General features: G+C 45.8%; 1 protein-coding gene across 1 annotated transcript in view; it reads right to left on the minus strand.

Annotated features, from left to right (window-relative positions):
• Positions 1-15728, minus strand: part of SORCS3 (sortilin related VPS10 domain containing receptor 3) — a 503211-nt gene extending 487483 nt beyond the window's left edge. The window contains exon 1 of the mRNA XM_050957974.1: positions 14672-15728. Coding sequence (XP_050813931.1) covers positions 14672-15514 — 843 coding nt within the window. The 5' untranslated portion in view covers positions 15515-15728. The remainder of the gene's footprint in view (positions 1-14671) is intronic.
• Between the last annotated feature and the right edge of the window lie 208 nt (positions 15729-15936).

The following is a 15936-nucleotide window of genomic DNA, read 5'->3' on the forward strand; positions in this document are numbered from 1 at the left end:
TGGCAGTGAAATGGACCAGTCTAGTTTCAGTGTCCAAGGCTCATTATCAGTGAAATGCAAAAAAAAACCCTAAATAGTATGAACAGTGCAAAGTAAAAAAGGCTTTTAAAATATGACCACTCTTGCAAACCTAACGTGCTATTAGTGGCAAGGAAGTGAAATCATTTTGATCACGTATGGTGAGTCATTAGGATACCACTTACACTAGTGTGAATCAGGACCCATTGGAGCAACACCAGGGCAAAACCATTACAAGTGCCACTGGATTCTGGCCTGTGAGTCTCAGCCTGACAGCATCCCTTTAAAGGGAAACGCAGATGTGCTGGCATCCATTTCCCCTCTCTCTCTCTTCAGTTCATGGCCGGATCGATTACTTAACCAGCGGTCTAAAGCTTTATTTAATCCAGCAGGAATTTATGCAGCCTGGCAGGTACAGATGACCCGTTCAACTCCATTGATCTAAATAAGTAGGATAGAATTCTCCTAACAATACCACCATGCCCAATCTTTGCTTGAGAGAGCTCTCCTGAATGGAGCATGCCCCAGACTCCAGCATTGCTCACCCCACAGGCACACCCCTCCCCCTTGGCTCCTGGCTGAGATTCGACTCCAGGTGCTCAAGCAACTGGTGTGAAATGTTACCTAGGAACAAGGAGTGTTGGATTCCCTGGTGGTGGTCGCCACCTTGATTTGGGGTTGGGATTTGTTTGATTTCTAATTTCTCTGATTAGATACATTCATCATTTCCTACCTAGTCCCTTCCCCACCCCCAGCAGGAGCTGGCAAAGCCCAAGTGCTCAAGGAAAACAAACCAGCACAAGTCAAGTTCAAGCATCACCCTGGAGGGAGACTGTTTAAATAATTAACCTGAAATCTTCATGGGCTTCCTCACAGCTACCACTGCCTGTCTGTGAGAATTCGCAACCCACTGAGAGCTTCTGGGAGGGAAACTGCCACCGGCCCTGTGCCCACCAAGGAGAAAATGAGCAAACTTGACTGGCATCCTGCCTAGCAGAGACTCAGACACACCCCGATATCAGAGAAACAGAAAATACCACAGGGGAAGGGTGACACTATACCCCATATTCTTCATACAAATATTGTTATAATATGATTATAACATGACTCGGAGATGTTTTGTGCAAGATAAGGCATGTGAGATCTCACTGGAAAGATTCTGATTTGCTGAATACGATTATCCTATTTGTATGCATGTATCATTTTTGTATCTAAAGTTAGGAATATTGACTATATATCTGTACTACAAAAGTGTTTGCACATAGGGAACATCCACCAGACAGAATGCAATCAATTTGGCTGGCTAGCTAGCTGGGGACGAGTGAATAGACCATGAGGGAGAACAATAGGTCTTTGAAGATGCTAATCTCCCACTTTCCTGGGATGCTAAAAATGGCCTTTGACTCATGCCTGCAGGGTCATGTGATGTGTCACCTGGTACTGGATTCCATGATAGAATACCAGTATTTTTCCACCCAGGAGGGGAGGAACCACACTTGAAAACTAAGGATTCCCATATGTAAAACCTATTTAAGACAGGGAAGTGACATAGTGAATGGTTGTTCTTTCCTGAATCCCCACCCATGGCGACTGTGAGGAACATCTAAGAAACAAAGACAAAGGGTGGAGGGGAGGGGAGGAGAAGGACTGAGCCCAGGCTGCGAAGGTGTCTAGCCTGTGGGGGAAAAAAAAGATACCTGGAGTTTTAAGTTGCAAGCAAGAGCATCTTGCCTTCAATAACCTCTGCAATCTGCCTAAAAGATCATTTAGGGTGAGAAATTGCTAGTTATAACCACTTTAGTATATTAAACTTAGCTTACATGTTTGTTCCATTTGCTAGGTAATCTGTTTGCTATCCCTTATATGCACTTAAAATCTGTCTCTTGTAGCTAATAAGCTTGTTTTTGTTTTCTCTAAAACCAGTTTCTTGAATTCATAACTGGGGGCCAAAAAGCTGTGTACAACTTCCTCCACATTGAGGGAGGGAGGGAGCAAATTTCATGAGCTCATGCAGTACAGTTCTCTATATTGCTCAAGGGTGTGAAAAATGCACACCCGGAGTGATGCTGTTAAACAAACCTAACCCCCTGTGTAGACAGCACCCGATCAACAGGAGAATTCTCTCATTGACCTAGCTACTGCAGAGTACCTATGCTGATGCCAGAACTCCTCCCACTAGCCTAGGTAGCGTCTTCACCAAAGCACTATTGCCTTCTAGGTGCAGACAAGCCCTAAGTATTCATAGGGCCTACACCAGCATAGCACTCCTGAGGGGCAGGGAAGGATCTGTAAAACAGGAAAAATGCAGGGAATGTGTAGCTGAGCTAGGAAGTGAACTCAGGTCTACTCAAGTCTCAGGCCACCGTCATTTAGGCAGAGGGAGCTGGGGCAGAGGAGCGTGGGGAGAGCCGCCTGCAGCAAGTAAGGAGGGGGAGGGCAGCACACAGGGGAACTCCCTGCCCCAGCTCACCCCTGCCCCGCCTCCTCCCCGAGCACACCGTGGCTGCTTCATTTCTCCCGCCTCCCAGGCTTGCGGCGCCAGTCAGCTTAGGCACCGCAAGCCTGGGAGGCGGGAGAAGTGAAGCAGCGACGGCGTGCTCGGGGTGCTCGTGCGCAGAGCAGGAGTGAGCTGGGGCAGGCGGGATCCTCAGGGCGGAGGGTGGGGGTGGGGAGCTGCCGTGGAGGGGGCGCCTCAGGCCGGGGGCTCAGAGACGGAGGAGGGCACAAGGTGGAAGTTTCGCCTAGGGCACAAAACATCCTTGCACCAGCCCTGTCAGTGGGATTCTGTCCAGCCCGGCACAAAGGTACAAGAAATAAGGAAGTTCTTTGCGCTGCCTCCCCAGCCCTTGTGCACAGAGACAATCTGACCTTTAAGCCCCGCATTGCTTCAGTTGGTCAGTCACGTGGGCAGAACGATACCTCCCTATATCACAGTACTGTTGTGAGGCTGGATCAGTTGACATTCACCCAGCACCTGGAGTGGAAACACACACACTGCTGATGAGAAAGGCCTCACAAATTATTTTGTGGGCTCACAAAAGCAGTTTGAGTCCATGAAACTGTATTTCCTGCAACTTAATCCCCTGGGATTTCCACATGCACCCTGAAAAAGTGATTCCATTACTTTCAAAATCACTAGTTAACAAGCATCCTGTTTAGAGAAACCTCCTATAGGCTCAGCGGGTGTACAAGTAGGTGACCCTTCTACTGTGCCTATGTTTCCTTTGGACACTCTGCTTTCTACCTACCTGCTCCCTTTTCCACAGTCTCTCTGCATATGTTTCTTAGGCCTTGTCTAAAACAGAAAATTGCACCCATTTAACAAACGTGATTTGAAAAGTAATTTAATTGAAAGGCTGCCAGCCTCTGACACAGATGCACTTAAATCAGTTTTAAATCAGGGGTTTGCACCGATTTAACTAGATCAATTTTAAAATTATTTTAGTTGAAGCAGTGCAACTTTCAAGTTCAGATAGTTTTATTCTGCCCACTCTTGGCGCCACTTTTCATCCTAGTTTTCCCCTCCTTCCTTCTCCCTTTTTCACTCAAGCTCTTGTAAGTGGAACACAAGCTCAACACTTGAGTGAGTTTAAAACTGTATTAGAATAAACTATATATTTTTAGGAAGTAGTGATGTCCAGTGGGTAAGGAATTGGTGTGGGAGACCTGGGTTCTGTTGCTGGCTCTGCCATTGACCTGCTAGGTGAGGCTCAGACAAGCCACTTTGCCACTGTGTGCCTCAGTTTCCCCATCTGTAAAATGGGGAAAATGCTACTGACTTTCCTTTGTAAAGAGTTTTGAAATCTGTGGACAAAAAGGGCAATAAAAGAGCTAAATTTTATTACCACAGTATTTTCCATCACCTCTAAAGTGCTGGACTGACAGCCAAGACCAACCAGGCACTGGTTCAAAGGGACCTCACCCCCCGCAATAGACGTACCCTTTGTGAGGTGTGCCTTTAAGTGTTTAGCTTTGTGTTCAAGGAGCCTCACAAAAACCCCTTTGGTGCATGTGGCAAGGATGGGTAGAAATAACGATGGCTCCTCAGTGCTTTCGCTCTTGCTTAAAGCCCCTGCTGGATCCTCCCTTCAGACACAGCTCATGCCAAGAGGCCAGTTCCATCTTCTTTTCCCTGAGGCAAAGAGATGTTCCAAGGGCTCCACCGTTTAGGAGCAATAGTGATCGTGCTGCACTGTTTCCAAGAGTAACACAAGAATGCTTTATATTCATTCAGCTCCTTCCAGCTGACATGCTCACGTTGCTTTACCAACAACACAAAACGAATTCATTTCAGTCTGCGAGCAGCCCTATAAGGGAGTGAATTCTCATCATTTTACAGATGGGGAGCTGGGCCGCCAAGAGACTAGAACTGATCCCAGATCTCCCAGTGCCCACCAGGGTTTTAACCATAAGGCCAGCCTGAGTTAGTGGCATTATTCCCCTGGTTGAATTACAATCGGGTACTGAGCTTTCGCCTACCCGGATTCCCTCTGCACTTTTAAGTGGATGTGATTAATTCCAGTCTTAGCCCTTGATCCCATCCCAACCCCTACCCTGGCCTGCTCTACACTGGCAGTGGCACGTAGGGTGTGTGTAGCTACATGCCACAGTGAAAGGTTGGCTGTGTCCACGCTGCTGCATGTAATTACAGGTGGCAGGGAAAGGCTCTGGCAGCAGGAGCAGCTGGGGTCTCTCCCCTTGGTGGTCAAAGGCTCCGGCAGCAGGGAAGCAGTGGGACATTGCACTGCTAAACATAGCGGCGTGGATGGGAGATGCACCGCTTGGGTGCGTAGAGATCCGTGTAAGGTATGTATCCTATGGACCTACGCAGAGCCTCACCATCTACGCTTCTATTGCTAGGGAAGCGGGTGGTATCCGTACTCGACATACCGCTGCCAGCGGAGACCTGCCCTCAGAACGAAGGGGAGGAGAGAGGGAGCCGAATGCTACAGACATGAGAGAGGCTTGTGACATGACCCCATCTTGGCCAGCACACTGGGGATTGAACCAGAGTCCTCCAGAGCTAAAAGCATGAGTAGTTACAGCATCAGCCAAAGTCCTCTAACCCCTAGGCTGTGTGGACTAGGCACAGGGGCAGACCTATAACACACACTCATCAGTGGGTCACACTTGCACAGAAGAGGGGCTAGAGCAGGAGTGATGATGGGAAGCCAGGGCTGCTGCTGAAGTGACAAGGAAGTGGCCAGCAGTGACACTCTGCAAAGAAGCAAGGGTGAAGGTTAAGACTCTTTCTGCCTGCTGGGAAGAGACAAAAGAGTCCATTTTGGGGAGCCAGGAGAGTATGTGGGCCAGAGGGTCCTCACTTGATTGATAGCAGAGGGAAGAGGGTCACAGGCTGGCGTGAGGATGAGCTGACTTCACTGCCCCAGACTAGGACTGGGAGATTTGCCTGCAGTGCTCCAAGAGTTAACCGCATCCCTTTTACAATCCAATCACAGGCAGCTGCTGTGGAGATGCCAGGGATTCTGCAGGCAGAGGGTTCAGGCTGGAGGTGAGGGTTGTGATCAGCAGCAGCAGATGACCCTCTCGAGCAACCAAGATCCTATCTTCGAGCACTGGCAGTAATTAAAGAGAAACCAAAGGGGAAAAGAGAGCAGAAGCAACAGCAGAACGGGTCTGAGATGGGAGCATAAAGCATTTGATTATGGCGTATGCTAAGACTATTCACCTCACTGTGTAAAGGAAGCCTCTTACAGCTGGAGTTGCACTGAGTCAATGATGCCAAGTGAATTTCCAGTATTAATATTTTAGCAACATCCATCTTCCATAATGTATTTTGCAGCCACCTATGTCCCCCTCTCCATTTGTTTAGCATTTCACTTTATTTTATTAAATGTCCACACTCCCTCTAGTGTTAGACTCTGCACTGGATTTGCTTTCAGTCTGCAGAGCCCGAAATCTCTCATTTCCAAAGCTTTTGCCCCAAGGTTATATGGGGTCGTGTTAGAGCTAATTAAGAGCAGTACTATTTTGGGCAATGAGGTCCCGTGATGCTTTTCAGATCTGTCCGGCTGGTGTTTCTGTTTCATATCAAGGAATAAAGGAGAAAAACACCCACAACAATCTTTGGATATTACTGACTAGGATCATGCTCCAATTGATTTCAATGGGAGAAGTATCATGTCCTCAGCCATTTTAGAATAAACAATTACAATGCTGCAATTATTTAACTTCAGCCCTTCTTGATTTCCTTTGTATTCTGGCAGTTTGTAGGCCTATTAAACTGGGAATTGCCCCTAGCTGTAGTGTGAAATATTCATCATAATGATATTTATCACCCCCGGCGCCCTTTGGACCCGTGTTACAAACATTAGCCAATTAATTAATCCTCACATTATCCCTGAATATAATATTAATATCCCCTTTTTCTAGCTGGGGAAACTGAAACAGAAAAAAAGGCTGGGATTTTCAAAAGAAACTAAAGGATTTAGGATTTGGAAAATCCCAGATTCAAAGTCAGTGCCTGCGTTAGTTCCCAGTTCTCTGATCAAGCCACTATAATTTCATTATTCCCTAGTAGACTAGTGCATTAAAGTGAGATTCAGTATTTTATTAAAGGGACTCTATCAAACCTTTAAACTCAAATGTTAAAACAGGGCCCCGTGCTATGATCCCACACACTACCCCATTGTGACACTGCAGGAGAACCAGAAAGTGAAAGGGACTATAAACTAAAAGTGAGACTGACCAGGCTAGTTTTAACATCCAAGCTGAAAAAGTAAACAATCAGGTAAAATCATGACAACTAAAATAGTATAGGGTACTGTTATAACATGGACAAGGATTATTTTAAAATCACATTTATATAATCATATCCTCTTTGTACAGGTTCTTTGTATGTGTTTTTCTTCTCAATTGCACTGTTTGGTTTTGCAAGACTAAAGCCATAAAGCAAAACAAAATCTAACTACTGTGAGGGGATTTTCTTTTTATTAAAATCATCTCTCTGAGGTATCCAATTGTTATTTGGTTGATCTGTGTCAGCGACAGGGAGCCTATGCCAGATGACACTGAACCAGCTGTCAGTTTTGGACCTCGAGTGGGGATTTGGACTTTGTGAAAGTCAGAGTCAGCTCTGGTGGGATGGGGGCATATTGGAAGAGAGATCTTGGACAGGGAAGAGGAGTAAAACGGGAGAATGCCATACACTTTTACGGTGCTGTACGTCAACTGGTTACCTGACGTGGGAGTTGAGCACACTCAGCACTCGCGGGATCGGGGCGCTAAGGAATTAATAATGTAGGGCCAAATTCTCATCTCTCAAGCAAAGATAAAGTTAAATGAAAGTGCTGTGCTTGGAAGTGAATAGAATCTTTCCCTACCCCCCATATAGGGCATAGAACACCGGCACAATTTGACTGCAGCTGCTACTACTGATACATCCTCTTGCATTCAACCCATCAGTGGAGTTGCAATCCAGTGGATCTGGAAAGTTCACAAACCCACTGGCCATGTATCCCCTTCCCCTGCCCACCCAGGAACCCCTGCAGAGAAAGCCACTACAGAACTCGGCTCCATGGCACATAGGAGCTGCATAGCCTTCAATGATCCTCAGGTTCCCTCCCTCACCTTCAGCTCCATTGCTATGAAATATCCCAGGCCAGATCGTCAGCCGGTGTAAACTGGCCTAGCTCCAGTGATTTCAATGGAGCTACATCTGTCACAGTGTGGATCTTCTACAGTCACGGATTTGACACATAATGCTTTCCAACTCACAAGTCACCGCAAGTTAACTAATCCTGACAACTCAGGGCAGGTCTAACCTGGATCCTTAAACCCAAACCCAATTAATTTTAAACCTGACCAGATCCCAACCTACCGCTACAACTTGGGCTTAGATCTAAAACCAGAACTGGCCTGGTATCGGTTTAAGATCCTTAAACACTTTCTTGTCATTCTACCATCCTCATACCAGAATCCAAACTCTAGCTTGGCCTCAACCCCAAACCTAATCCACTTCCCTTTACAACAGACACTTCTATACCCCATTTTACACAAGAAGAACAAAGAGTTTACATGGACTGATCCTGCAAATCTCCCACTGACTGGCAGATTGGGTCCTATGTAATTTACTCAAAGTCACACAATAAGTAACTGGATAGAGTCAGGATTAGAACTCAGGATCCTTTGTGCCTAGTGCTGCAGTCTAATCATTAGACTTCAACACTTCCCAGATGTTATTGCTGTATTATTACCCAAAATCTCTACCTACTAATCCAGTTATAATCCTGGTCACGTGATCTATTTTCCCATTGCCTAGAATACAGGACACCTCCACCTCACTGGCTGGAGAGAACTCCCCTGCCTACCATCCATTCTCTACCCAATTTAAACCAACTTCCAAGTCATCTTTTCTTGCAAGTAGATGACTCTTCTCCTTAAACACACAGTTGGTTCGGTTTCCATTTAAATCACTGAAAAATCTTGGATACAAATCATAGTCTCCATTCTACATTCCTTGTGCACTCAAACTTTTGGGCTATACCCTAAAACTGACTGCAACCAGAAAACTGAAAATGATCAGATCACTCTTCAACCATGGGCTGTGATAGTAGCTGTGGCCTATGACTTTAAGCAGGGTTGTGGGGCAAGAGTATTTTTTTCTTAAACTTGAGATATACCTGTCTCATAGAGCTGGAAGGGACCCTGAAAGGTCATCAAGTCCAGTCCCCTGCCTTCACTAGCAGGACCAAGTACTGATTTTTGCCCCAGATCCCTGGGTGGCCCCCTCAAGGGTTGAGTTTATAACCCTGGACTTCAGAGGCCAATGCTCAAACCACTGAGCTAGCCCTGCAGTCTTGAACAGGTTTAGAGGCAGCACATAAGGCATGCAGCAGCAAACCCCTTAAAGTTTCCTTCCATGAGATCTCAATCCAATTTTTCAATGAAACCAGCCTGGAGATAAGTAATTGGAAGGAAGGAGCCTTGGGCTCTTTTCCCATGCCCTGGCAATACAACACAAACCTCAGAAGCCTCACCGTGTCAGCATTCCATTTTTATTTCTCCACCCCCCTTGAAACATTAATTAAAAACTTATTTTTTTTCTGGCAAAGTCCCAGAGAATGATTTTAGTGACAGACTTCATTATTAGGCATGGTAGAGAAGGGAAATGCATTAAGATATTGTGACACAGAAGCTGATTCCAGTGGGGAGGAGGGTAGCCAAAACTATTTGGAAAACAAGTCTGGTTAGCACAGCAATTAAAATATCTCCCAAGTGCAACACAATTAATCTGGTCACTCTGTCACTATCTTGCATGTGAGAAGTAAATATTTTAGAATGAAACCCAAGTGGAGCACTCCAGCAGTAATGCATGCTTGCCAGCCAAAACCTACGTTTCCTGACGAAAAATCCTTTCTCAACAGAGCTATCCATTTGGAATTATAAATAATTCCCTCTCATGTTCTCCCCATCACATAATGTATTGTTAGGCATGTCATAACATTTTTTCCCAGATCTGGACCTTAGCGTCCAAAATATGGGTGTTAGCATGAAAACTGCCAAGCTTAGTTATCAGCTGGGACCTGATACCTTAGTTATCAGCTGCCACCAGCCAGGGATTTATACAGTGCCTAGCTCACTGTGGTCTCCCCAAAACCTTCCCTGGGGGACCCCCAGACTCAGATGCCTTGAGTTTTACAACAAAGGGAAATAACTCCCTCCCCTTGTTTCCTTGTTATTTCCTCCCAGGCTCCCCTCCCTGGACGACCCTAGGAGATTCCCTGCTTCCAGTCCTGGAAACACAAGTACCGAGAGGTCTAATCTCTCCCCCCACCCTTCACCCAGAGGGTATGCAAAGTCAGGCTAGTAAATCTAACACAAAGAGATTTCCCTCTCCCTTTGTCCCTTAGCCTTAACCAGTGAAAAAAACTCAAACAGGTCTTAAAAAGAAAGCTTTATATAAAAAGAAAGAAAAGAACATAAAAATGGTCTCTCTGTATTAAGGTGACAAATACAGGGTCAATTGCTTAAAGAAAAATGAATAAACAGCCTTATCCAAAAAGAATACAATTCAAAACACTTCAGCAACTACACACATGTAAATACAAAAAAACAATATAAACCTATTGTCTTACTATCTTTGTACTTACAACTTGGAAACAGAAGATTAGAAAGCCAGGAGACAGAAAGATCACTCTCAGAGCCAAGAGGGTCAGACCCAAGACAAAGAACTCACACCCAAAACTTCCCTCCACCCAGATTTGAAAAAGTCTTGTTTCCTGATTGGTCCTCTGGTCAGGTGTTTCAGGTTCCCTGTGTTAACCCTTTTACAGGTAAAAGAACATTAACCCTTAGCTATCTGTTTATGACAAGGCACCTTAATTAAAAGCCACCTGGAATGGATTACAGCCACTGGGCTCCCCCGCTTGTAAATCACCATTGCAAAGGTGAGCAATATCTTGATGACAAACAATTTGTATGTTAGCAGCTTGGCGATCTCATCAGATTATTGCCAAAGGCATTTGTTAAGACTAAGGGCTGACAGCAATGCAAGTTCTTATACCACTTTCCATTCGCTGGGGTCATTTGTCAGCCCATTGAGCAGGAGGCTTCATTTGCACAAGGAGAGGGAAAGAATTCTGGTGCTTCTGTGTATCTACATGATCCAAAGGAGTCTGTTCTCCCCCTACCTCCAGATCTTTGTGTAGAACTTGCATCTACATGAGCCAGAGAAGATAAAGAATTAAAAGCACTTCTGGACCATTTACTCCAATCCCTTGCAGTAGCTTCCGCTACACTAACCCCCAAAATAGGGCCTGCTACCAGTAAGCACAGCTATATTTTGTGCTATAGCATGAAGTCTGAGTCTCTCTATGGATAATTGATATTTGTATTATTTTCTGGAAAAAGAAAACCCTTTAAAATATTATGTTTCCAATTCTTCTGTTTGTGAAGAAAAACCCTTCTGAACATGAACCGCTGCAGTGCAGTCTTTGTCAGTCTGCAAATAGAATGAAAGAATAACTCTCAAGGAGGTATAAACTACTACATTCATCTCAAAGTGGGTATTAACTCTGAAACCTCGCGGGGGAAGTCCCAGCAACAATTTCAATCATTCAAGACTCAAATCACCAAACTTTCTATGGAATAGTTTAGCGCCCCCAAGATAGAACTCTGGGTGGGGTGAGGAGAATTAGAAAAATCCAGCAGATAAAGTGATTTCTACAGGTAGGAGGAAGTTTGTGGGGAGTGGAAACTGTCTGAAGCAATGAAAACTCTCAGGCACATGGGGAATAGTTAAAAAAAAGAGAGCGAGAGAAAAGATTGGGTGACATAACAAGTTTAAAGGATACAAATACTCAGCTAACAACATATTTGTGCCCTGTGTATGTTCCCAGAGGATTTGCTTTAAAATAAAAAGCCTGTGGATTTTCCAAAAACGATCTCAACAGATTTTAGCAAAATTTCTCCTGAGTTTCCAAAAGCCTTTCCAATGAGCCCTTTCTTCTGGTCTGCAACTGCATTACTCATCCCTATAGTAAGACAGCCTCAGTAACCTCTCTCAATAAATTGTTCTCCAGGGTAACTCAATTTACTGATAGAAATGTCTGCCTTCTGTCCAATATAAAATCCTCCCTTTTTCAAATTCAGTCGCTTTATGTCACACCAAGCCACTCTTAATGGATCTGCATAAAGAGACTGCAACCACCCCTTGCATCAATAATATTTCGCATTTCCACAGCAATTGCCATCAGAAGATCTCTGTGTTTTATAAACAGAAATGAATTCTGCTCCACAACACCCCTTTGTGGGAGGTAAGTAGCATGATCCAGATTCTACAGGGAAGATGAGTCAGAGAAGGGTTAATAATCCCGTCTAAGGTCACATGAGGCAGGGGCAAGAACAAAACCCAGATTGCCTGACTCCCAGCCCTTTGCTTCTATCTCACAGCCACCTTTTCTATGTGAAAACACAGACAGCAAAAGTTTGACTCTTGGGAGTTTGATTTTTTTCAGTGAAACTGAAATTCTCTCTCTCACTTTTTTTTTAATATGAAGTGGCTTATCAAAATCCTGAGTAACACAATGCACTGAATTTGCAGGTCTCTCTTTTGAGAAGGGGTCTGAGATTTATTTACATTCCCAACCAACATCCTGATCTTTATTATCACAGTCTTCTCTTTTTTTCTCTGAAAATCAATCAGGTTTTAAGAACCTCCCACTACAAGTGTTTGCTTAGAAATTTGCTGTTTCACTAAACAAATCTTTATTGATAGTTTTAAAAAAAACCCACTATCATAGGCAAGAGAGATCAGACTTCCAATCAATGCAAAGGAGAACAAAATGGGGAAAGTGCATCCCACTTCCCTATTCATTGCTTTGGTAGACTGAGAACTGAATCATATATATATGCCCTCCTCACTGCCCTAAGACTTCCAGTATAATGGCAGGCCATGAGTTAATATCCTTCAGTATTTCTAATTTCCTTTCCTGCAGCTCCACTTCTATTGCCAGACAGTTAAGAAAATATGATTCATGGTTTTAGGTTAGGCAGCATTGTAGTCTTGGTGGTCAGAGATATCATAACCCTTAGCCCTAATCTCAGCCAAACCATTGGTTCATTGTGTGACCTTGGGCAAATTGCTTGACCTCCTTGTACCAGATTCAACCCAACTGGAAAACTGGGTAAATGCAGGACTGCATCTGCCTCTCCCTGACAATACATGAAAGTACCTCCATACAGTGTCATGTTCAAGCATTTAACTTTCCCCGTAGACTCGCACAATACACTGCCTTAAAAAACAAACAATAATGAATGACAAACTATAGTGTGTATTCTCCAAAAGGGACAGTAAAGGAAACTGAGTCTCTAAGTACCAAACCTCACATTTGACAAACCATGGAGTGAGAACATTATTACGTATTAGCATGTTTGCTTGTCACTCCCACAAATACCACTCAGTTACTCCCTTCAGCAAATACAGCCACAAAAGTAGCCAAAAGGTTTCCATGCACAGTGTCATGACAGAGGCAAAACCTTAGTGAAAAGCCCTGAACAATCTGACAGTCTTTAATTTATTAGCCTTATCGGTGACCTGAAGTTAAAACATAAATAAAGCTGCTTATTTAAATGACACATTTCTACAAAAGAGAGATCTAAGCAAAGGAGATTTTTAAAATCTCTTTCTGAAATGCAACTTGAAAAATCCTTTATTTCCAAAGTGCCTGGAGAATGAGTCCCCTTTGCTAGTTTAATAAGAATTACAAAAAACTATTAGGAATCCATACCCTAGCTCCTTTTGCTAAGCCTCCTTCAATTCAGCACTGAAATGAAAACAAGAAACAGGGCTTAATAGGCTGATTTTTTTCACCACATTCCTCCACACATTTTTAAAGAAGCCTTTGGACAACATAATGCTAAAACATACCACACGCAGCTTTCAATGGATGTTTATCTTCATCTTAAGTGATTGTGGAATTCATGTCTAGCAAACACAGCTACCTTTAAAACCTGAATAAATCTAGGTAACATCTAGATAGCTGTCAGCATGATTAGGTAAGTAAAAATAAATAACAATGAGATAAAACTTCCATTCAGAAAAGCACAGAGAGATGGCTGAATTGTTCACTGCCTAGATAGGCAGGCCCCAAATGATCATTCAACCCCAGGTGTAATATAATTTTCAGATCCGGTCATTCCACTTTATACTTCTAATTGCCTTGTGCACATTTCCAATATAGGCAAAACAATAAAAGAGGTATTTTCAAGGCAGCGAGTACCTGTAGTAATCAGAATAATGGGCACATTGTCACCCCATATAAGGGTTTCCTGAAGCCTTTAAATTATGCCTGCTTTCAGGCTTTATGGCGCAGTGGAAATAGTATGTCTTATATCAGGTTAAAATAAAATTGAAATTCCCTTATGGTTGTCCTGGGAGTATTATAAAGCATGGAGCTAGATAGGGGAGTAGTTGCTAACATAACAATGTTCCTTTCACCGCTCTCTCCAGCAGGCAGACGCTCGACGCAGATGTTTTTCAAGAGCGCCACCTTTTGACACAAACCGGGCCCAGCAAGTCTCCCGCACAAACTTTCAGCGGTGCCTCGACTAATTTTTAAATTGGTCATTTATTGATTTTTTTTTATTGTGCTTCACTTTCTTTGCTCCTCTTTCAAACCCATGAAGCAGCGTGTGTTTTTACGGCTTAATGGATGAATATGAGCGGCTTTGCCTCGCACAGGCAGAGCACACAAGCTCAGAGACTTTCTCTTTTCTTTTTTTTACTGGGCATCATTCATTTTCCAGCACAGCCCCACTGAAGCATTCCAAGGTCCATATTATATATATAAAGAGAAACAGCAGAAGGCGAATCAGTGGGATAGATGCAGGGGAAGCCAAGCAAGGAGGAGTGTCTCTCTCCTCCCTATGGAGAGGGGAGGGGAATTGGGTTCAAACAAACCCTCCGCTCTAACTTCCCGGGGCTCAGATTCCGTCTATCCAGGAGGAGCACTGGGTGTCTCTCTTTTCTCCCCACCCCCTTGTGCGAAAGAGGCAGCAGCCTCGTGAGACAGACTCCCCGGAACGCGCCTGTACCCGGGCACCAGAGCAAAGGCGGATTATCCCGGCGCTGTGCGCACAGACCCCGTCCCCTCCCCAGCACCGCATGGCTCCCGAGGCCGCCAGTACTCACGCTGCTGTTGTGGCCCGACCAGTGCACCATGGCTTGGTTGTGGGCCGAGTCCCCGGTCAGGGCGAAAGTGGTGCTGGTCAGTTTCAGCTCCTCGCCTCCGCGCAGCTTGGTCACTTTCCCGTCCTCTTTGGAGCCTTTGGCTTGAGTCCGGGTCACTTTCTGTCCGTCTGTCCAAGGGCTGCCCCCTCCTGCCTGGCCATGGCCATGGCCGAAAAGCTGGGGGGCCCCGCTGCTCCTCCTCGCCCTGGGCAGCAGGTGGTGGGAGCTAGTCACTTTGCCCATAGAGCCGCCTGCCTCCTGGGCATCTCCGGGCGGCAGCAGCATCTCCTCCCGGCCATAGGCGGCTGCTGCTCCGCTCCCCTTCGCCATCCCCAAGCGCTGCCTGGACGGAGGATTCCCGTGCGCCTCCCCAGCCCAGCCATCCCCCTTCGCCCGGCTCCTGCGAGCTTCCTCAGCGCCCCACGGCCCCTCCACCGCTCCCGCGGCCGGCTGGACCCTTCCCCAGCCCCGATCCTCTTCTAGCACCACAACCAGCGCCTCCTCCTCTTCGCCCTGGTCCCCGAGCGCCCATCCTCCGCCGGGCTGCTCCTCCCGCAGGGCTTCTTCCCTGGCGAATCCCACGTCCCTGCTCCCCGGCCAGCGCAATAATCCCCGAGGCGGCGGCGGCGGCGGCTCCTGCTGCTGTTTCACCCGCGAGGAGGACGAAGAAGGCGCAGATGATGAAGATGAGCAGGATCTGCAAGTTATTTCAGCGCTGGTGAAACACCAAGGGGAGAGCAAAAGCCATGTCCAGGCGAGCAGAGCGATGTAGCAAGCTGGGTACCAGCCAGTCCCCCTCTCCATGCCGGGCCGACGGAGTTGGGGAGTTTGGGGGGGTTCTTAAGGGGAGGGGGGCTGGGTTAGCAGCAACAGTATTTGTAAAGGCTCCTCTCTTCCCCCTTCTCAGCCTCGGAGACGGTGGCCAGGAGGGAGAGAAAAAACCCAACTCTCTCCCCAGTAGTTGGATCTGTTCTTTACTGTTGGTGGGATTTTTTTTTTTTTGAAAAGTGCTTTTCAGTGAAACTGTTCACGTTCAAGGATTTGATCAAGTGAGAGGGTTACACCACACGGGGGAGGAGCCGAGGCGCCCGAGCCAAGTGCCGCGGCTGAAATATACTAGCAATTCACCAACCACGCTGCTGCGTTTCCACTGGAATGGGGGGGGGGGCGCAGAATATTTGGGAGACGCCTGGAATCAGATAGCTAGAGAAGAATCGCCTAGTTCT

The sequence above is a fragment of the Gopherus flavomarginatus genome, chromosome 6 (genome assembly GCF_025201925.1).
Source record: "Gopherus flavomarginatus isolate rGopFla2 chromosome 6, rGopFla2.mat.asm, whole genome shotgun sequence".
Taxonomy (NCBI): domain Eukaryota; kingdom Metazoa; phylum Chordata; order Testudines; family Testudinidae; genus Gopherus; species Gopherus flavomarginatus.